Below are 23,677 nucleotides of genomic sequence, written 5' to 3' on the forward strand. Positions count from 1 at the left end.
CGGAGTGGTCGATACTTACAGTATTTGGGCACGTCTTGTAGCAGCAGTCGTCGACGTCCTTATAGCTTAAGAAAAGCTGACTGCAATGATATTACTTCTAAAGAAATCTCAGGAGTTCCGCAAAGTGTGCATATCAGAAAGGAAAAAATGTCGCCTAAGCTAACCCAAGGAAGAAAGTGATCATTTCTGCATAATAAATCGCACAGCTCAGTCAAGGAAACCATTTATTGAGAGACCACGCCAGAGAATAGGAAGGGGTGGTTTTCAAGTTGCGAAAGCACTCGTGCAAACCGCGTGCAAACCGAGACATAGAACAGTAGATGGAGTGGGGAAGTGAGTACGCAAACATTAGATCACCAGGGGGCACGCCATATATTTTTAGGACAGAAATGCATCCATTGATCATATAACCTGCGTCATGATGCAGAAAATAATAGAAAAAACGTTGCAGTAGAGACGGCTTAGGCTCTGCGACCACCTCTGATTCCCTGATGAACGCCGTTTAGGTGTTCGCCCATCACCCTTATAATTCATTTTTTTTTGTCTTTCTTTCAATTTTCCAACTTCCCCGCATTCTCCTGCCCCCGTGTAAGGCGTAGCCTATTCAACTTTCCTATCTTCGCTCTTTTTTTTTTCTCTCTTTCTCTATCTCCGGCATCTTGAAGCAACGGGTGAAAAACTCAACGCAAGGTCACCAGCCAAGCTCACCTTGACGACGAGTCCCTCCAGGTCGATGTCGTACTTGAGCGCGAAGTGAAGCTTGCCGCATGTCGTTGCCTGTGACGTCATGTCCGTAGACTCACGCCTCGACTCGCCGGAAGTGACGCCCTCCTGGTCGTAGAGTTCCGGCTGTATGGCCCCGACGGTGCCGTGGCTCTCACGTTGTTGCATGTTGCACACTGGACAACGCAATTTGCAAAAGGAGGGAAAGAAAGCATAAGATGCCTTCCAACATCTGCAGCCCGTCTGAAGACTGCTATAGAACGTGGATGAATGTGTCATAACTACTGCAAGCATTTTCGCATTAGCAGGAAGGCAGCGAGCAAAAAAAAAAAATGATATCGGGTAGCACGAGCATCAGGTCCAATTCATGCCTATTATCACTAACTATCATGTGGTTAGAGGTGTTCTGTGTTTAACGAACCGATGTGAAATGCTGAAAATTCGGGATCACCAGATTTTCGTATTATTCAGGAAGACAAACTGACCAGGAAAATTGAAATTTTCATGTAAATTTTTCATGCTTCTCAAAGTCAGTGCTGTTTGTACTACTCCCGCGGGGGGGGGGGAGGTGATGGAACCTAGCTAGTACGCCAAAACGGAGAATCTTTTAGGCAAAAAGTTATACTTCCCCATGTTCGGGCTTTATTTTTGACAATCCTGTTTGGGGCAAGCTTATACAAGTTCTGCTTCAAAATGTTGGACACCAACTTTCAAGAAGCTGAACCAAACTCCTCTGCCACATTTTCACTTGCATGCAGTTTCGTGGCATATCTATGCGTGGGAGACATGCCAACACAAGTTCTGTTATTCTTGCCAACCAATACGCAGTCCTCAAGTTAGCGTATGAGCTCAGTGCCGACAGGAGTAGGCACACAAAGCCCTGATTTACTGAATTGTTTAGCTCACACTTTTCTTTATACACTCGTATAGTCACCGGCACGCCAATTTCGTAGTGCGCTAAGCCTCATAACGTTGCATCGGAATGTGCCGAACACACGCTTGTCATAAAAAGCAGAAGCCACTGTACCGCAAAATTTTTTTCAACCTGGCTTACTGTTGACCAAGCATTCTTTAAGCAATGTCTGCTTCAACGCAGCGTGGAATGAGAAAAGACGATGGCAATACAATGCACATTGTGTTGCCGTCTTCATATCGCTCAGAAGCTGACGTGTTGTAGCTCCTGCAGCAGCTCGGCCGAGAACAAACGCGCACTAATGTCTAACGCATTTGAAATCTTTCCTCGATAGGGTTTTACTGAGGGAGTGGGTAACACGTTCACGCACTGCACATCTAACAATGTATCACCAAGGATCGCCACATTCGCACTCTTTTGAAATTACCTTCGAATGGCACAGTTGTGGAGAGATCAAGACGGTGCGACAGCTGCCTCTGGAAGGTCAGATGGCGGGTAGGCACGGTCGGGAGCGTAATCTGCCTCAGGGGAGCCACCTTCTTGCCGGCACTCTCTTGAACCCCGTCCGCCACTACTTCCTTCATCTCGGGAAGGCTATGGCTGATTGTGATTGACGGTACGTTAGAAGAGCTGGGAGACCTGAAACAACAACAACAAAAAAACAATCGTTTAAATTAGCGAGGGCCTTGGGGACTAATTTAATGAACGAAATGTGGACGATGATTTGGAATACATCATGTACTCGCCTAGATATCAGAGCGGTGTACGGCCGCAATACCCGCAGTGGTAAATCATACCTGGCGCTGTTAACTGTAGACCACAAACCAATTATAAACAGGGGTACAACAAGGAATCTAGCCGGAGCTAACCTTTCGACTAAACTACTTGTGTCTATCGGCACTGAAAGGAACGCAGTTGCTGCCTTGACGCATTTGCTGACCTATACGATGACGATGCTCCTTGTTTACACGTTGGCTTCAGCGACATTCCATGTTCGAGTACTGCTGATCACCTGAAGCATCCATGCTGCTATGAACTTCCTTCTTGTTTCAATAAACGAATAATGTTACTTCACGAGACTTCAAAATGCTCAAGTTCTGTTTTCTGCTTTCCTGTGTCCACGCTGTACTTAATCAGACATTAGTGTAGGTGTTAAAATTGTTTAAAACTCTGACACATTTTATGAGGAGGTTTCATATCGAACCGCTTTGGCTCATTCTAGCTTGGCGGGATTGAAAGGTGCCGTACAAGGTGACATTTTAAGAATGAGGAATGTCACTACAGCGCAATGAAAATATTACTTGTCAAGTGCCAAATTCCATTTTAATGAAAATTTGCGGTTTATTGCATCTACAAATCAGAACCGTAATTTGTGAGGTGACGCTTCTCTGACGTAGTTTTCCTGTCGTCGTAACATCTAGCAGATTCTTTTTAAGCCAGCTTTTCTTAACAAAAGATGTGCTCGCAAAAGCGCAATGTAATCATTGGGCGTCTTTTGCACTTCGCCCCCATAAAAATACAGCCGCCGCGGCCGGGATTTGTTCCCGCGACCTCGTGCTTAGCAGTTCAACACCACCCGCTAAGCCACCGCGGTAGGTGTCAAAACAGGCAAAAGAGAGGCAGGAACGAAGAGGGAAAGGTAGGGAGGTTAAGCATGGACGCGTCCGATTGGCTAACCTACACTTGTGGAGGGGATAAGGGGAAGCATATATATGAGAAGAAAAATAATAAGGATAATATTTTATGTTGTTGCCACCTAAAAGCGCTGTTTCGGCTTGCATGACAAGCGATGAAGCGGGTTAACGTTCTCATAGCCTCTCTTATTACCTCGGGGCGATCTTGACGTGGACGGGGCTGTCGTTAAGCACTTTCGGCTTGAATTGGAGGTTGTCGTAGAGGCGCCGGTACGTCAGGTATGTCACCACAAGCACCACGGCAAACACAAATATGGCCGCCAGTAGCAACAGTAGCAGTGACATGTCCGCCGGATCTGCAATAAAAAAAAAATAAGTACAGAAATAGTGGCTTCGTGATCGTTTATTTCTGACCAATACACCAAACAACAGAGGCGAGTGATAAAGCGAAGTCTGGGAAGTTAGTAAGGCTGGGTCCTGTTGGCTACCCTACACTAGTGAAGTTGGAAAGGGGACTGCGACTTGAGAACAAGGATCTAAGTTTACAGCACACACGCAAAACATACACTCAACGGAGAGTTTCAGCGTTCAATTCACCACAAGCGGTCATATAGGCTGGTGCACTTTAAGAGACGCAGTAGCATCTTTCTGGCTTTGCTCATTGCAGACGCATGGGGATATTATGTAAAAGGCTTGTCATCTATTGCAATTGCCATGAAGTTGTTCGAAGGAAACGCCTGTTGCCGTCGTATGGTGGCAGGTTACATACGAGGTGTTTTAATGTTTTTACTGCGCAAACGTATCACATAATGGAACCATCCGCGATACAAATTAGAAATGAACAGACGTTCGCAAAGAAAACGCCTTTTCGCAAGAGACACAGCAGGGTATCGTCACGCCAAGTAAAACTAGATAAAAGGTGCAACTGCATGGTATTTCCGCGGCCATCGGGGCGCTGCGGTATTTTCGACAACGAAGGTGCCCGAAAGCTGCCCTGGAGGAACATGAAGATAATGAAAGCGCCTAGATTTCTTTGCTGAGAGCAGACGCAGCGCGGCACCTCAGTGATCTTGTCCGTATCATCACATTACAGGGGCCCTGAGACACTTTTACACTTGCGATGTTCTGCATCAGGATGTGTTCCTTTGTTATCAAGCGGTGAATGCAAAAAAAAAAATAATCACGAAAATAGACGTAGTCAGACAACAGCTATGAAGCTTACAATTTGAAAACAAGAAGCAGCTGACAGAAACGTACAGGTACATGCTCTCGCATTTCGCTCCATCTAGAGAGGACTTACACTGTTTCGCATCAAAACTCGGCTTACATCCTGCATTACCTAAATCTTTCTTTTCATTGTGGCCTTCCCACCGCAAGCCGCAGTCGCGATATTTCAATGGGGTCTTTACCGTGGTTACAGTAACTACGTGCGGGAGTACAGAAAAAATAAAGCTTTCATCGTATTTAACAACGCCGACTTTGTAGCGTCCATTACTGGTAAAGCTGAGTTCTCCGCACGTTTCACCAGCAAGCGTGTACGACGAGTTGCGATTCAGACGAGACACGCATACGGGCCCGGTCCCGAGCCTGACTGTATATGGTGGCGACATCTAGTAGGGGCGCCTGCAAACGCACCTTGGCCATCGGATGTTTGTAAAAAATACACGGAATCAACTTTATACACTGCTCACATGTACCGTGCTACGGAAAAATGCTAATTCTTGCATTATGTTTTGACTGTAGACAATTGGACAGTGCACCTAATGTCAGATGCAAATGAAACGAATTCATATTGCGCAAATATGTGCACATCTTGGCAGGTTTAGAATGTATAGAAGATGTACTCATTTTTCAAGTCGTCTTCGTATGGACGCCATAAACGTGCGCAATGTATTCTTAACGCGCGAGCTAATCTAAACGAACAGCATAAGTCACGCGCATTTTCGTCACATAGGTGGCCGAAAATTGTTGATGTATGACGCCGCAATTGGTACTGAAACTAATTTCAGGAGCAAATTAAGATAACAAATGCTCCGATTTCGGCACTTTCACTGACCCTGGAGGAATCATCATGTTTCACAGTAAGCAAATGTGGAATGAAAGCAACATGCATAACTTCGGGCGTGGGGCCCCCTTAAGGAATTTAGTGGCTTTCACGGGAGCTCCCTAACCGACGCCTATAAAGGTCGTGTACCCGTAAACTGTATCGCTCCTCACCAGAGGTTTGAAATCTGGCTTCACATGTCCGTAACATTTTAAATAGAAGAGAATACTGAGCCATAGTGAGCAAACGCAAGCACAGTGCCTGGTTTAGAGTATCCGTTCAGCGGCCACTAACCTCTGTTCACAGAGAAGAAAACAGAGGGAAATGAAGTTTTATCTCAACTCAGACAAGCTTGTCTTTGTTTAAGAAGTGTTTCTCATTTTACTAGAACACATACAGAGACGAAGTGCGAGAAAGGGTTACACCGCTCACGGACGCACACACAGTCCCGCATATACGCGTATACTGATGTCCGAACACAAGCCCATGATACAGCTCCGATGAGCTCCGTCTTCCGGACTTCACTTATGCTCTTTAGCTAGCTCCGCTGTAGGTTTTTGTAGCCTGTGACGTTTCTTATCTCTTTTATTCCTATTCCTATCATGTGAAAAGAGTAGCCGTCACCAATATAGGTGAATATATGTCCCGATTTCATTTCTTTCTCAATAAAAAATAATAACTGAGTTTAAATAAAATGCGTTTACAAGCAAATGAGATTACACAAAAGTACTGTGCTAGTCATTTTTCACTGACTGTTGCCATCTTACTTCGCCGCGAAAACTATGTGGGCCACAGTAAACACGGCCACTCACTCACAATGTCACTGGCGGACCATGTAAAAGTAATGCATCTACAACTTCAATACACGAGTAGCAAAGTCAGCAATACGCGCAAAATTAGGCTCCTTCTACGCAACAATAGCCAGAAATGTATGGTGTTCCGACAGATACGCATTTAAATGGCTTCTCTGATTGTTATTTCGGTCTACAAATGAAATTCAGTACCTACCCAGCACGCAAGGGTGAGTGAGTAAGCCTCATTGTTGTGAACTTATGTACTGTACAATATTCTCAGCCACTCTTTCTATGCCGAAGATTCTGTTTCCATGGTACAGGAAAACGATCACGCCGGATAGCATCCATCGGCACTTAAGGTTAATAGTTAGGACAACTGGGCGTGAAATTCTTTGCTTGATTGTTTCTTTGTTTGTTTTTAGTTTCAAAGCTGCACATTCAGAGTGTCCATGGATCCCGCGACGAATGCATAGTCCATAATGTGATTAAACCATTGTGTCGTGTTCGCCTTAACGTTGCTAACGCAACATAGCTCTTGTGTAACGTTAGACCGGTGGACTACGACTGAGCCCTGCATTCTATAAACGAGAGCAGATGCAACATTTATTTTGCTATTGCAGCCTCTTTACACGCCAACGGCTGGCCGTATTGTCTGCACTAAATATACCTTAGGAATTGCACTTTCACTTCCGTGTCAGTATAGCGCTATGACTTCAATTGATGCCGATAGTGTTGCACGAAGGTTACGCCAAGTCACAATCTGCGTAGATAGCCTGCGTGGCTCCTGTGGATCCCTACCGGTATGCCGGATCGAAGCTGGCGATCTTGCGAACGAAGGGGCCGACGAAGATTATCTCGGCTTAGACCGGTAGCTTGCCTTAGTGGCACGCACAACGTTATCTACCATAGCGTTAGTATATGTCTTCATAAATGAGCACGAAATGTAATCGGGATTGCTAAGGCAAACCTTACCTCGCCTTCAGCGAAGTCGTTACCATGAACATCGCAATGACCCGGAAACCTTCTAAATTGCCCATTTCGCAAGCTGCAATCGCAAAATTCGGCCATTTATGAATCCATCACGCTTTATTGCCTTATAACAAAATTAGGATACGTTGCAGCAAAAATATATAGGTTCTTATGCAAAAAAACAATACACTACTTAGTGCACCTGGGCAGCCGCTTTATTCCTACATATGTATTTATACAGGGTGTCCGAAATACCATGCACGAAGATTTAAATATATGTAAATGAGACGTAGCTGGAGAGAACCAAGCTAATGTCGTTTGTCATCGCTTGGAGATACTCAGATTATATTTTTTTTACATTCTGCCTAATGAAATTCTGCCTAAATAATTATATGACTTTTAAAATATGGTAGTTAGATTAAAGGTGTCCATAAGAAAATTGTAATGCAACGTGAAGAATTCTCCCTACAGCTTTCTGTTGCCTTATACGTGCTACATAAAAGTGCTTTTGCGAACGTGAAGGAAACCCGCGAATACATGGAAGGTGCCTCGAGCGGCCAGTCGCTTGGCAATTTTGCGTGTATTCGCAGGCTTGCTTGGCGCTCGGAAAAACGCTTTCATGTAACACGTATTTATAAGCAACAGAAAGCTGTATCGGAAGTTTTTCATGTCGCTCTACAATTTTCTAATTGATACTTTTCTTGTAATTACAGTATTTGAGAACTTGATTAATTAATTAAGGCTCATTGTGCGATTAGGCTTAATGCGAAAATAAAGATAATCTGAGCATCTCCAAGTGACGGCAAATAACATTACCTAGGTTCTGCCCAGCTACGCGGCATTTGCATATATACAAATCTTGGTGTATGATAGTTGGTGCACCCTGCCTAGCGTCGATGTTATAGCTTTCGTTAACTTGAAAATTAACTTTTAAGTGAAGATGTAATGAGTAAATGAGCAAAGAGCTGTGAGCTACGATCTTTATCGGAGGCGGGGAAGGATATGAAGACGTAGCTGCTTGGATGTGTGGCACGTGAACTTTATGTGTCGTTAGCCCGAGTGTTGACAGCTTGCCCCTTCGCTGCTAGCGGAACCTTTGCTTGGAATTTATCAGTTCTCGTCAGTAGAGAAAACAATTTCTCCCATCGAGTGGGGTTTAGGAAAAAGACAGAAACCCAAGTCGGGTTATCTATTTGCTTCTTTGTATAGCTGTTCTTTAAGCTCGCGCATGTGCGCTGTCGAGGATAAGAACAAACGACGCGGGAACAATCTGAATTTCACTTCACATCAACACAACAAAAGAAAACACACAGATCCTGCTATTCTGCCGCCATAATAAAGATAAAGTTTCTCCTTCTGGGTTTCTACGGAGTCGGCCCGAATACTCCAGCCACCTGCCACGTTACGAAATGGCAACGCTTCTGGAAGCGTTATTCGTGAACGGCTTTTAGGCGGACAGAACGCGATGCGATGTTTACTCTATATATTTTAGCAGCGTACTTGTTTTGCTGAGGCGAAAGGTGGCACTAAAATTTAACCCGACGTTCGTGATTGATTTTTACCTCTCCTATTCCGCTTTTTTGTTCAATTTTTTTTTCTTAGCCAGAATACTTACGCTCGCACCGCATCAAATGTCCTGTCGTGTCCGCTACGTTGCTCATCGATTCAAGCGCGCTATCGCTAAGCGCTGCTTATTGTGCGTCGTGTGTGTGCGCGCGCGCAAACGTGATCCGCTCATTTCTTCTCGTTATTTCTGCACATTCACTGGACAGTCAAATGCAGTGGAAAAGTCGCCCGCGAAAGTTGCCTACGCGTCCCATATCATCGAGTGAATGAAGTCAAAAATATTGCCGGTACGCCAAGCGTAGAAAGCACAGGAACGAAATGCTGCGCGAGCGATAAACACGACAATCTTCACTCGCGTAAAGGTCGGCCACCCCTAAGGGCAACGACCTTTGGTTTCACGGCCGGCCGCGGCTGTCGCAATCAACCCTAGCAGGAGTAAACATTATTTTTTTTTTTGAAACCTAGGTCGTTCAAGAGGGAAAAGAAAATACTTAGAGAAAGTTTACGAGAAATTGAGATTTTCAAACCTTACATTTTGTTTGAGATGAAAGGACGATTTTGCTTCAATGGAAGATTAATGGAGCGGAAAAGCAAACGACTTGTCTTAAAGCGGACGAAGGACCACGGGTGTACTCTCTCGCTAGGGGACACAGCACTTTCAATGAGTAATCAGGGTTGCTCTTGCTGGCTTTCTGACAACTCATAAAATTTTCATGAACAGCCGCAGCAGAAGTGAAATGTCGTGCAGAGCACACTGCTCCGTGTGCTTTGCATGAAGCAATTCTAGATTTTGAGGCACTTGCTGCATGACAAAAAGAAATGTATACCCTTTTCAATGCAGACATAGAGCCCCTTTTGTCACGCTTACGCGACCTAGTAAATTTCCTGCGGCGCTCGGAAAGTCTTCCTAGAAAAAAAATGAGAGAACGCACAGAATCGCCACGGTAAAGCTCAAGCCCTATTCTACGAGCATGGAAGTCAGAAGGATGTTTGCAATCCGAAAAAAAAAAGGGTTTCTTTTCACTGCATGTAGACGCCGCTATTATGCTAAGCCGGGCTTCAGACACGCCGTGGGGATTCTTCTCGGGAGTAGCGATGACACTATCCTTCGAACGTATGGTTAAAGTCGCAGATAAGCGCAATCAGCGTTAAGACTGTTGATTTCAAGACGGCAGTCCTTACAATTTCATTCCCCAGAACGCAGGCTTCTTTGCGTTCGGAGAGCAAACAGATGAATCACAGAAAGTGCCAAGCCTTCGCCTTGTACGTGTTGCCACTGCTTCAACAATTCGGTGCGGGGCTTCCGTGTGTTCAAAAGAGGGCAGACAGACCATGGGGGCGTCCTTTAAACCGCGCATGGTCCATGCCGATGCAGCACTCTATCGGTCTCCCGTCATAAAGAAAGCAGAGAAATATTGTAACGTCTTCGTCAAGCTGCATTTTCGTTCAGCTGGGACGGTACGACGCTGGCAGTGAGAATGGCGCCTGCAGGCGGCTTGAGCGCCAGGTTAAGAATTTAATGTGTTCGGCAGAATAAGAAAAAAAAACAAAGCTATTTAGGTCGTAAGGACAAAAACAATAGACGGTTTGCAGTTAGCTATTAGCGCTGTATTTCAGGCCAAGCAGCTCTACGTTCAATTTTGCGGTTGGCTTAGCATTGCTTCGTAGTGCCTTTAGCGACTACGTAAGAGTTAATATTGCGACATGTTCGCGTGGGCTACAGTGAGTTTTTTTTACAGACACACATCTTTATATGTGCATTGCTACGTGTACATAAAACGCAATAAAATTCCACTATATGCCCCGTTGTTAGTTATATTTCTTTCTTTTATGTGGAAATTCCTTCCCTTAGGTAAGCGACAGGGTAACAACAGTGACTGCAAAAATGCCCCCCTTCTGGCTGGAATCTTATTGAAAGAAGGCTAGGGTTGTCAGTTCACTATATCGCGAAATACGGAATACTAACAGAATAATTTCTTACATGCACGAATCTCATGCTTTCACCGACCAAATCCTCCTCTACAGACAGGCCAGGGATGGCGTTAGAAACCTCGAGCCTCTGGAAACGCCACCAGCCGAAATTTCGACACGAGAAGGGCACCCCGTTCCGAGGGTGAACTCCATAAAAATTTTAGGACTTTTAATCAATGCCAAAAGGCTCTAATGCAGAAGCTCTATACAAGCTAGGTGCGCAGGCGAACAATATACTAAGACTTATCAATACAATCACAAGCAAAATGGGAGGACCCAAAGAGTACGACCTACTCAGAGTTTTCCAAGCTTTTCTTCATCAGTAAAATTACTTACACGGCCCCATTCCTCAAATGTAGCAAAATAGAAAAGAACAAACTCGACACGCTCATCGGTTCCGGCGTCAAAGGAATGCTCGGTATTCCACAGTCCACTAGCACGATAAAGCTATTGAAGCTCGTAATTCACAACATCACAGACGAATTAATCCAAGCACAGTTTATTGCACAGATTTTCAGGCTTTCGTCAACTAAGCCGGGCTATAATATTCTTGATGAAGCTGGTATGCTCCCTATAGAGGCACTGCTTGACAGATGCCCCCTGTCTAAATTTGCCCGCGAGGTTATAAAGTTAGCGCCTGTACCAAGGAACAACCACGGGATATATAATGAAGGTCGCAGAAGAGCGCGGGCTAGAACCATCCTTCAACGAACCGATCCTTACGGGGCATATACATTCTTCGTCGACGCCGCCAAATACGGCAGCGAAGACAGGTTTGCAATCTCGGTCGTTGACGTGCGCGGAGCACTTATCAGCGCGGCGTCAATCTACACTAAACACGCGAACGAGGCGGAGGAAACCGCGATAGCGTTGGCTCTTCAAACCGAAAAAGGCCCGTCGACCATTTTCTCCGACTCACGCACGGAGGTCAGGGCTTCGTCGTCCGCTCTAGTTTCTAACCACGTAGCTGGCATCGTCAACAGATCCCTTCGTAGTACTACGGGCGAAGAAACTGGAGGCCACAGCATAGCGAGGTTCTCGGCCCGCGTGATCGATATAGCTAACCACGCGGGTTGCAACACTAACGAGCAGGCTGACTGCCTGGCGCGTGAATCCACGAACCGCGCCCGAGCTAACGATCTGGCTCGCCCACAGGAATGCCCCCTTCAATATTCCTCTTACCACCTATCACGTAATTACGTCGCATTACAGACAAAGCAGGAGGAAATTCCCTCCCCCCAGCCGGAAACTGAGCAGGGCTCAGGCCGTTACCTTTAGGCTCTTACAGACGAGATCGTAACGCACACCCAGAGAGCTTAGCTGTATAGACCCTAACTTCCCGCATTCGTGCTCCAAATGCAGTCAAGCATGCTGCTCCTTCGACCCCATGCTCTGGCTGTGCCCGTACAATGCGGGCTCCGAACTTCAAAACAAGTCCAAATAGGACGCCTTGCTTAAGAGCTTGAAATTTACGCACCAACTACAGGCTGTCCAGAGGGCTCGCGACGCCGCAGAGAGTCACCACCTCCCGGTCCCACCAACCTGATTCCCCGCAATCAAGCTCCTCAGGACACTTCAATAAAGTTTTTGTCAATTGTCAATCACCTTCTCAGAAGACGTTAGTTTCATATCTGTGAGGATGAGGAACATGGAAACGATGCCACGCCTACGATCATATTGTGTAAGAACCAACCTCTGTATGTGTACCTCCTAGTCACCAAACTATAGTGTTTCTCTGGGGATGACTGTATTGCGCATATCACGTGTGCGCTCAGCGAACGCGAAAAGATGCACCTACGGTAATAGCGCTATTTTAATAGTGGCGTCTTGTGTTGCGTGTCGCACTTGATTATGTGTTGTGTTTGCCTTTCGTTGTTTAATAACTTTGGATCAAGGGGAGAGGTTAGGCTAAATCTGAGCAGGCTAACACAAGACACAGTTAGGAAATTGAGGGTACCTATTTCCCACTGTAAGGTAAAAACATATCCCGCAGACGTAGCTGCATACTACGCCTACATAAAAGAAAGCATTAATAGAATTAAAGAAAGAACGCGACCGGAATAAACGTCCTATATACAATTGTCTTAATAGAATTTAATGCACATTATGCAATAAAAATACAGCCGTACGCGCACGAACGAATGCCACATGGTTCTAAGGTCCTAAAAGACACCACAAAATGTTAGAGGCCACAAAGAATAATATATCAAAGCAAATTATTTCGATTACTGACATAAAAATTGCTGAGGGCTATCTGTAATCAAAATTCTGTTTAGCGAGGCATGACTGACGGCGACGCATTTTGGTTACTGAAAAATGTGTCTATTGATGCGGCGAAACTGCACAAGCAAACGTACACTTGATCGCCCATACTGCGAACACTGCACCAGAAAAAGTTCAACAGGGACCTCCGGGCCCACGCTAAAGAAAGACGAGTTTTAAAGACAAGCAAAACGCTCACCTAACATCAAGCGAAATAGCGCAGCTCGCTGCGCCGACAAACGTCGCAGTTGCTGCGTCGGGCTTCACACGAGACGCGATATAAATTACGAGTTTAAAGACACAGAAGCGGGAATAAGGACGTGCTAGGCTGCGTCGTCCGACGTGACCGTCGTTGTAGCTGTCGCATACCGAGTTACCACTTCGGCCATGCTTTTAGGTGAAATGTTTATCGTATTAGAGGTCGCCACGTGTTCAACACGCGAGGAAGAATTGCGCGTGTGCGATAAGGAGAGTTGTTTCTCCGCAAGTCTCACAGCTGCACAATATTTTACGCACGAGAACGATGTATTGGAAGATGTTTCTTCTGAGGAGTAGTTCACTGTTGTAAACAGTAAGCATGGCAGAGAACCGTTGATTCGTAAAACAAGAAAAATAACCTGCACCGTTTCCTTGTGGGAGACGTCGGTGTTCAAGGATAGGCCAGAACTTGTGAAATGCCATGTGCGATAGCTTGAGTGGGACCGCTGCTCTGCCTGTAGCTCGTAATAGAGACCAGGCAACGTTCGCGAGGCACCAGCTCATGCCGCTGTCTTATGAGGTCACGCAAACTTTGTACGTAAACACGGCCTCATTAGAGTCCTACTTGCAGAAATGTGATCTGCGTTGCGGGAGAAATTTCTAGTTCCCTCTAGGAATTAATTAAGAAGCTAGTGTCGTGCTTCGAATACTTCGACAAATACAGCGCTCCAAACGGTGATAACAAACGCTACAGGAAGGTTTGCCCGGGACCGCGCTGTCCTTTCACGTATATTCAATGCCGCAGCAGTTGCAACTTCGTTGGAGAAAGTGAACTATCGAATGAGCTCGCGAAAAGGCTAATGACATCAGGAAATTGGTGTCAGTTGTGATATGTAACTTAATTTCTTGTGTTTCGTTCTTTTGTTCCCTGCTTTGTTTTACAGTGAAGCTGCGTATGGCCCGCCGATTCGCCCATCCATACGTCTGCCGCTTGTACACCGAAAACTCCTCAGGCGCAACCCCGTGCGCAGGAGCGAAAAAAAAAAGGAACAGAGGCAGGAGATTGGCTGCACTAGTATTGATGTCATTGCTCTCCGTCGCAGCCGAGCACACGCGCAGCAGTTTCTCTCCGGCTCCGATATGAATCGGCCCCGCGTCAGACGTGCTCGTGAGGAGCAGGCAGCCATCGATTAACAATTCTGCGAGCACAAGCGGGAAAGAGCTAATTGACACCTTGCCGATGCTGCAGCCCGGGCAGAGGAACTGGCTCCCGCAGCCGATCGCAAGCAGCAACTGCGTACGGAGGCTCCGGCCATCTACCAAGCTGTCGTATAATGAACTGTCGGGATTCCATGGAGTGATCAACATCGGGGCCGCATGTCTCAGCTTCGCTGGTTAAGCTGTACGGACTGCCTGAGGAGTGATTTTTTTTAAAATGCTGTCAGTCGTGACGGCCTTTTATAAAAAGAGAATGAATCCGCCCGCATATGTCTAGCTTTCTCTCTTCGCTTCCTGGACATTTTTCCCGCTTAAATATGCGAATAATCACAGAAATGAATTATTAATTCATTAACGGAATGAATGAACGGATGTGTAGTACTGAATAATCCACAACGGAAGCACAGGTGATTGCTTGGTGGAGTAACGCCTATCTTGATGAAACTGCAGAGAGTGGGGTCAAAGGCTCACGAACAAGTTCACGCACCGCACTAAAAAGACAGGGACAAACAAAAAACGACAACACACGGCGCTATGCATAGATGTCTCTTGTCTGTTCCTTTATATTTAGCGCTACAGTACTTCCCAGGATCACATACCAACTAGCCCGAATAAATGCCTTGGACAAGATCACAAAGAACATCCCCTTGGAATGACGAAGCACAATACATTGTTGCACGAAGACTCGCGTTCATTCTTATCAGTAATTTATCCCGTAACTGGGACAAAAAAGCGATTTCTATTGGTATTATTACCTGTTTTCGGAAAGATGTCGGCGCTTGTTGAACGGCTCCGGCTCCTCATCATCTCCGAATTCAGCATCATTATTATTATCATCAACAAACTATTTTTGTGTCCGCTGCAGGGAGAAGGCCTCTTGCACTGACCTCCCATTAAGCTTTCACCATCCCACATAACTTCCTGCCGTTCTCGACTGCACTTCCATTCCCTTGGCAGCCATTCCGTAGCTCTAATGGCCCGCTACTTGTCTGCCCTACACTTTACATGACCTGCCCAGCTCCATTTTCTTCTCCTAATATCAACTAGAGTATCGGCTATCCCCATTCGTTCTCTGATTCCCACCACACTCTTCTTGTCTCTTAAATTTACGCCTAACACGCTTCTTTCCATCGCTCTTTGCACGATCCTGAACTTGTTCCCTAGCTTCTGTGTTAATTTACAAGTTACTGACCCATATATCCTAATTTACAGATGTGTTTAGAATGACGGCAGCGTTTTAAACAAAGAATATCGAGAAGAATATAGTGACAAAACCTCGAATGTTATACACACAACATAAGTAGAGAAAAAGAAATCTTTCTGAGCAGTTCATAAAATTGAAGAATTCATGTTGAAGCAGAAACCTTCCCTTTCAACAACGTGTAGGTGTTAATAATGTGACACGGTCGAATATTAACAGTGTTAGGTGCTTGAGGATAAATATTTATGGTTGTTTCTTATGCATATTTTCTACAGCGTGGATACTAAGGCATTGCGTGCCGCGGAATTTTGTTTCTGCATGGTATAGAAAGAATAAGAGGGAATACACACACGGCGCATTCCCTGAAATGCATTATATAGCATGGCTTCTAGCAGATGCATAAGTTAATAGTCGGGCCGGCGCGGTTAGGCTGTACACAACCTTAATCTACTTCTCTCCTATGCGTTGGGATCCTTGAACAACGAGGCGTGCAAAGACATCTTTGACGCCGATGGGAGTCATGAAATATGCCATATGGCAGTTTTGTTGGCCCTTGGCTTAGACTAGGACGCCTATCGGTACACAAGTCGATTCCAATCTCAAGTGCAAAAGAGGGTCACCGTCGCGACCGGCCCACACGTACACGTATATGCGAATGCCATGAACACGTGTTATGCTGTGTATTCGCTATTGTTCTTGTGCCGACTCAAGTGCGCAAGAAGGTAATCGGGAATGCATTGGCTTCGGCGATTACTGCGAGCTTGCAAATAAGCCGAGAGAACCGCGGTTCAAAGTTTCCTGCAGGAAACACGGGCGGCCTACAAGCGGATTTGCATCTTCGATGAAAAGGCCGGGCCCCGGGGCGATTAGAGACCGCCATTCCATGAGCATTGTACATGACTGCCATTTGAGGAGCGCTGTCCTTGGAAATGAAATGAGCCGGATATTGATGGCACTCTCAAATACATGTCCCAACTGCTTACACTTGTTTCCGCAAACAGATTCACGAAGCACCAGTTTCAGTATCGCACAAAGGCCGGTTCAGGGGGAACTCTACAAACGCACGTTTTCATAATGAGGCGGCTCGGTGAATGAGTCATACTGCTGCCCCGAGCAAGCTATCCGGTCGCATCACTATAACATCAGCATGCTAATGCGCCAGTGTCCTAAGATTATTGGCGCTCGTGGAAGAACACCAGGTTGACATAAATTAGTTCCGAGGCTTCGACCAAGCTTTCGAGCTTTTCCAAGGTATAGGTTCGCCAACGAACAAACTGAAACTTACATCAGTCAATCCCTAACCATTTGCAAGCAGCTGTGTTTTCCATGAACTTCCGTGTGCATCAGGCTAATGCAACGCGCCACCATTTACGTGTACCCCAACAAATTACATGCTACAGCATCGTAAACAAGATCGTACTTGAACCTAACGGGAGCACTTCGCCTTCAAACTGATTCCAGAAAACGCTTTTCGCTCTCTTCCTTGCCCCCTTCGCCCCCGTTCCTTTCTTCCCGTACCATTTCCCTGTACTCTCTCTTCCCTTTGATGAAAGTCCCTATCTCACGGCATCTGGCACACTAACGTAACCTAGCTTTATTGCACATCAATCGCGTTTACCTTAATTCGATACGCTAAAAATGATGACGAAAAAGTGTTTAATGTTGCATTCAAACAGACCCGCCTTATAGGCGCTGTAGAAACTGACGGCATTCATAGAAACGTGTAAGGAACACCCGTGAAAAGGCCTAATTGGTTTCTCTTCACTACATAGCGCTCAGCTTTTCCCGCCTTCGTTACGTTCTCATAACTGGCATTACTACCGGCGTAATAAGTCTATTCAGGTTCAGAGTAAGTGCCCCTTGTGCGGGCCATAATTTCTTTTTTCCCAGTTTCTGTAATGCAGTTGCCTGGAGTGCGGCTATACCCAGCTGGCTGACTTCATTATACATTTATTTAGCGAGCTGCGTCAACGGTGGTTGCTCGCCTTTTCAGTTTGGTCATCTACGCAGCGACTAGCACGCAGGAGGTGTCCGATGCTCGTACTAATTGCAGATTTTTGCCCTGCAAGTGATTGCACAAGTTTTCTGCCTAATGTCTACGCCATTTATAAGAATTTCTCGTCACTTCTGCGTTATTTTTTACAAGAACGAAATGTACAACGGATACTGAAATACGGCCTCACCTACTGACTCTGGCAATTGGGCGCGTTTCATTTGAGCTGCTTTTGATGTCAAACTCTTTCACAGAATTTAATATTTCCGTGTGTTGAACATCTTGGGGGCCACGTTCTCGTACACAACAGCTGCGGAAAGTCAACAAATGCGCTGCTGCAATTCCTGAAGGCAACATGACGTAGAGGACAATCTGGCACGCGGTACTGAGCACTTTCATATACGTCGACAACAGAGGGCGTTTTGAGCAGTGGAGGGGGGGGGGGGTGAGCTGGTGGTAAGGGACCTATCGGGTTTCAGGCCACCTTGGCGCCTCCAACCCCCTGAAATTTTGTCGTGCTGTCATGCACGGCAACCAAGACAAGCACCTGTGTCGGAAACCATCCTAGGATTTTGTCTAGAAAGCTTTTAGCCACTGTAAGCCACTTTGTGTGGAATTTGGCGCAACAACACAGCAGAGAGAGTGAGAGAGATAAATGAGATACGAAAGGCCGGGAGATTAACCCGAAGATAGAGATCCAGTTTGCCACCCTGCACTGGGATAGGGTAAAGGGAGAGAGAAAAATAAACACACAACAAGCACCATCAAGTTGATGCTTTACCCTATGACACTGCACAAACATAAACAGTTCGGAAACATGCTGCCGCTCCCAGCCTCACATCTGGCCCACAAGCTATAGCTGCCGCCAGCAGACCTGGACCCAAGCGTGGGTACTGCGCGCAATTTCTGGTCGCTGTGCCGGTCGTCGAAAACTCGATCGCGCATCATCTAGCGACTTTCTCTCCTTCTCTTCACAATTTTGGTTGCCTTCCCGAAGTGTAGGCATAACCAGCCGGGCTCAGTCCTAGTTAATCTCCAAGGTGCATTTCATTCATTTATTTCACTGCGTCTCTCATCTATGTGTGCCGCACAGAGAAGCCCTGTCCGCGCCCGCTCATGAGGCGCTGGATAACTTTCGAACAGATATAATTATCAAATGGCAATTAAGGAAAATAAGTAGAACATATCAACTGCGTACGCTCCCTCCAGAACATGCCTAGAGAAAGAGATATGAAAGGGAAAGAGAGGAAGGTTAACAAGAAGATATATCCCGTTGTCTATTATGTACTCGTGAAGAACGAAAGGGGTGTAAAGGCTGGCAGAAAGAAAAAAAAAGAAAAGAGTAAACAACAGAAGACCTAAAGTTTCGAAACTGCTGCCGGCTGCGCAAACCGTAAGAGTAATGCATTTCTGTTATTCTATAGTGAATTCCCCTATATAAAACAAAAGCACTAGGAAGTCACAAGACGAAACCCGGAAACTGGAGTCATCCGTTCTTTTCAAGTGTGTATGGATTCCGCAGCTTACGCAAGTTATATTCCCTGAGGCCGTTTCATATTCTCTTCCCGAAGCAGTGAACCTGCTATTCATTACCTCTCCTGCACCGGTGTGAATATTTTCCGAAGAGAGCGGGTGTTCGCATTCAAATGCGGGTACCTCCTTCCTTCCCTCCTCATAGCCAGCCCTCTCAAACTCATGCGCATACATCTGCATTCTCTAAACCGATAGGTTTGCAGAATTTGAAAGTGGGCATATTTTAGAGAAAATAACGGAAGTGATCGCAGTGGTTATTAGGTTGTGGTGGAGTGTGCGGTGAGTGCCTTGGAATAATTTCTGTAGAAGTGTCAAGAACTGCGGATAGGTATTAGAGCGATGCTATATATGTGGCATCAATTATATTGAAAATATTCATATTCTGCCAATTAACATTTCTGCGAAGTGTGCCTAAATATTCTAGACCTGGTGCGTAACCTTCTATATATTGTATTGAATGACGTGCTTATTTGAACTAGATGAGAAATACACGTGACTGTGACATAATTTTTTATTTATTTTAACATGAACCGCCATCACTGCTTGTTGAGGCATACAATGTGGCACGGTTCACTTAATGCATGTGACCTATTCGTTAGCACGATCAAAATCTTTATTTTTTAATATTTTCTGGTTTATTTGTTAAAATCAGAATTTTTTAAACATACATTCTTTGCCTAAGCAAGCATGACACATCGGAATCACCCACGATGCCAGCCTCCCCTACACACATGTTTGGAACAAAAGAAAGACGAAGCGCATTCTCCATGCAGGTTTAAAACAAAAAGATCATAGAAACACTTAAGCGAGTTTCAAGGAAAGAACCCGGAAGTAATATTACATCGCAGTAAGACTGGAGGTTCTCATTGCGATCAAACGCTATACGCGCAATTTTTGTTGGTTCCGCATTTAAGTTCGCTCAGTGGCCCTATCCGCAGTTTCTCAATTCCTTAAACCTTACATCACACCCCTACGGCATCTCATCCTTGTCTGTTTTTCGCATTTCGATCGCATCGACCGCGAAGGAGTATTGCGAGCACAAAATGCTCGCATCACGGGGAAGCTTGCTTCATTTTTTTAGAGCGGAAGCTGTATATGACTAACCTTACTCAGTTTTTCCGGCGTTCGACCACAGAAAAAACCATCATGTGGGCCGATTCCGGTGATCGTGCAGAAATGGTCCAAACTCAATGACACATACCCCTGTAGGTATATGCCACAGGGGTCAGGGTATGAACCTTTCATCTAAAGGGTGTGAGCCATTCAACAGCTGCGTTAACGATCGGGCGGAAGCGCATAGTTCGCGCACCCGAAGAACAACATGCGTACGAGGAGCGCCGCAGGAAACAGCAACGAGAACGTAAACGGCGCCGGGGCGAAACGGCCACCGACGAAGGACATTCCCGCGATGCTGAACGAAAGCGAGAATCGTGAGGAGCCCATCCGTCTCCGAACGAGCAACGACGCCAGACTCACAATTAAAAAAATGATAACTATTCCACTCTGTGAAGATGCAATGGCAGCTATAATGCTGACGAATGTCAAAACTGCCAAGCGAAAAGCGAAATGCTTTCGTTGCCATTTCATCTTTACAGAGTGGACAGTTAGTTTTCTTTTTTTTTTGCCAGGACATACGAAAATTATCAAACTGGCCAACCCCGTCGTTGTGCTTCACTCACCCCTCGCTGACTTGAAAGAAACCACCAATCTACTGCACAACTCCTAATATTTCTGTCTTATATTTCTGTTTATTTTGTCTGTCTAATAGCCCCTTGCTAGTGTAAAAAAGCATCCGTCGATTGGGCTTTCCCGGGTAATGTAATAAAATAATGAAGTATTCATGTTTACAACAGAGGTGATGATTACTTTAAAACGTCATCTAGCAAATAGTACAACTTCACGTATTTTTCACACCACAAAACTACAGGGTGATCACTTTAACTTTTACACAATAATTAAAGATCGCCTGTTGTAGACAACATAGTTCTTGTCATTGAGCTGAATTATTCGAAGGGATGGGCATTACTAGCCCGAGAAATCAAAATACACATTCAATTACTTAACACAAGCAAATTAACATCTTAATTAATTTACGGTACATATTGCAATTTACGAATGGCAGCTGGTGAGCTTGCAAGACGTGCCAACTTGAAAGAATTTGCAGGATGACACCACTTTCGAGATACTACTCCCCAAAGTGCGGGACGAAATACATATGCGTTTCAGTTACTTTCCTGCTTCAAAGCGAAAAAGAGCGTTTTCTTAAAAAAATTTAGTGTAACAACACTGCGTTGTAACGGCGACTTTGATGGCGCATATCTCCAAACTGGCGTCACTCGCGAAATTCGTTCTAAGTGGTACTTGCAAACTTACCGCCTACAATTCGTAGATTGCAACACATGCCATAAAGTAAATAATTAAGAGACTTATTAGTTAGCGTTGGTAATCAGTTCAGTTGCATTTCGCTTTCTCGTGCCAGTAATGTCTGCCTCTCTGAATAACACAGTTCAATGATTAGAATTATGTCATCTGCAACAGGTGGTCTTTATAATGTTCGCAAAACATAAAAATGATCACCCTGTAGAATGGCAATTAAAGCAAATAATAAGATTGCTAGTTAAAGATAGAACGGAACGACAAAATAAACAAGAACGTCAGGTTGGTAGGGTGAAATGTACGACTATAATTCGGCCGAAAAGGTGCGAAAGGACAACACTTTTATACATGCATGTGCAATGGTTCTTTACAGTTTCACGAAAAATACGCAATGAGAGACTTAGGAATTTCTCCGCCGAGGCACATATAATTATCTTTGCGTTTTCTAGTTGGGTTCCAACAGCCAGTACCGAATAAGGTAACTAGAAATATCAGAATGTAAAGAAAGAGAAACTTTCACATTTTGTATGAGGCCTAACAAATGTCCTCTTAAATGCGGAGTCTGAAGCTTTCACTTTCAGTATAGAGTGTTTTGTCACACTGAGTTACGTGGTTAAGTCAAGCGAATCAAATTTCGACCTCGTCGGAGAGGAGCTTCTTCAATTGATTTTAATCTCCTAGGTCAAATAAAAAGAATAAATTCATAAGGTATACCGCCGCTTCTATGGCCATTTGCGGCGCTCGCTAACACAACCGGGGCTCTTTTAGTAAAAACATAGAAGAAACACTCAAGAATGCCGCGAAACATCGCCGCCATTGTAACCCTCCTTACGCGTAATGAGATAGATGTGCGGCTTCCACTTCCAGAAGTTGTTTTTTTTTCGTCAAAATTCATTTCATCTCATTTTTTTTTTCATTTTATCTCTACATTTACCTTAAAGATAACAAATAAGTAATTTATCGTATGCTTCCTGCGGCTTAATTATTTTTGTCTTAATGCAGCTGTAACTATAACAAAAGAAAGAGGATACTTGATGATTACGAACGTGTCACGTGAATGTCCAGTCGGTAACTGTCGTGCGGGCTGGGTGCTCTTGCTCCCAATCCAGAACTTCCAATGAAATCGCTTGCGGGTTGGTGAGTCCTTTTTGCGCCATGACAATACGACGCGAGGAATATATCCTCTTCTATCTTCTTAACCGAAACAAATATAAAGGTGCCTTCCCGGTATGTGAGCAATATGTCCGCATTTCAAGGCATCCCACGCGCATCGAAGGGCTGCGCCCACATGAGGGCATATTTCGCGGCAAATTCGACCTGTCGCAAATATAACGCACGCGTTTGACCATGCCCCTCAAAAAAAAAAGAAGAAATAAAAAAAACCGAAGAAAAAGGAAATTATGGGACGTCGAAACGCGCGAAAGTTTTCCATGGCAGTGGGCGTACGAGAAAAACACGTCGTGGGCGCTAGCGCGGCGACCAGAGCGACATTTGACGAGTCAGAATATTGCATTAAACACCAACGCTCACCACGCGGAAAGTAAAGAGCAAAGATAAATGAATTCGACAACCTACGTAATTTTATTTTTTTTCCCAATGTTTGATCAATGCTGTGCATACGCATTCTTTATGTGACTGTTTCTTATCAATCACTGCACGTTCCAACTGACACGTTTTTATCAGACCAAATAACCAGGGTCTATGTTCATCTATCGCAACCGTAACTGCAAACATTCTTTTCTTTTTCTTTAAATTATGGGGTTTTACGTGCCAAAACCACTTTATGATTATGAGCCCTGCCGTAGTGGAGGACTCCGGAAATTTCGACAAATGGTCGAAATTTCTAAATCACACCTAAATCTAGAACATTCTTTTCTAAATACTCAACTAATTATTTAGGGATTTCCTTTAAGTGTGCGCCCTTCACGTTTTGTGTATTGCTTTGAAGCATTTACCACAGTATTATTAATAATTTGAAGCGAAGGAGGCATATTTGATAAATTATTTCGAAACATTGCCGCCCATATCCCTATCTCTTACTGTAATTCTTTATGTCCCTTGACGCGTATTCGTCGCGTTTTTAAATGTAGCGTGCCTGAAGAGGCTAGGCTGCAAATATAATTAAACGTACTCCTCATAAGATTCGTAAACAAAACAGAAACGGAGAAATAATATGCGAGCACCTGTAGGATATGCTTTAGAGGTCCATTTGCTGAAAATTCAACCGTGAGAAAATTTGTCATTTGACTTGCGTCGGGTTAGCGGTGCCTTGGCAGTGTCAG

The 23,677-nt window shown here is 44.9% G+C and overlaps 1 protein-coding gene across 2 annotated transcripts in view; it reads right to left on the bottom strand.

Annotated features, from left to right (window-relative positions):
• LOC142563560 (synaptotagmin-9-like) overlaps positions 1–23,677 on the bottom strand; it is a 110,048-nt gene that overhangs the window by 38,939 nt on the left and 47,432 nt on the right. Inside the window, exons 2-4 of one of the 2 annotated variants that reach the window (XM_075674143.1) lie at positions 3,464–3,626; positions 2,064–2,275; positions 709–899 (exon numbers count right to left, since the gene is read on the bottom strand). In XM_075674143.1, coding sequence (XP_075530258.1) covers positions 709–899; positions 2,064–2,275; positions 3,464–3,615 — 555 coding nt within the window. In that variant the 5' untranslated portion in view covers positions 3,616–3,626. Of the gene's footprint in view, positions 1–708; positions 900–2,063; positions 2,276–2,382; positions 2,505–3,463; positions 3,627–23,677 lie in introns of those variants that run through there. The other variant, XM_075674144.1, reaches the window with a different exon arrangement.

This window comes from Dermacentor variabilis, chromosome 11 (assembly GCF_050947875.1).
Source record: "Dermacentor variabilis isolate Ectoservices chromosome 11, ASM5094787v1, whole genome shotgun sequence".
Lineage (NCBI taxonomy): Eukaryota > Metazoa > Arthropoda > Arachnida > Ixodida > Ixodidae > Dermacentor > Dermacentor variabilis.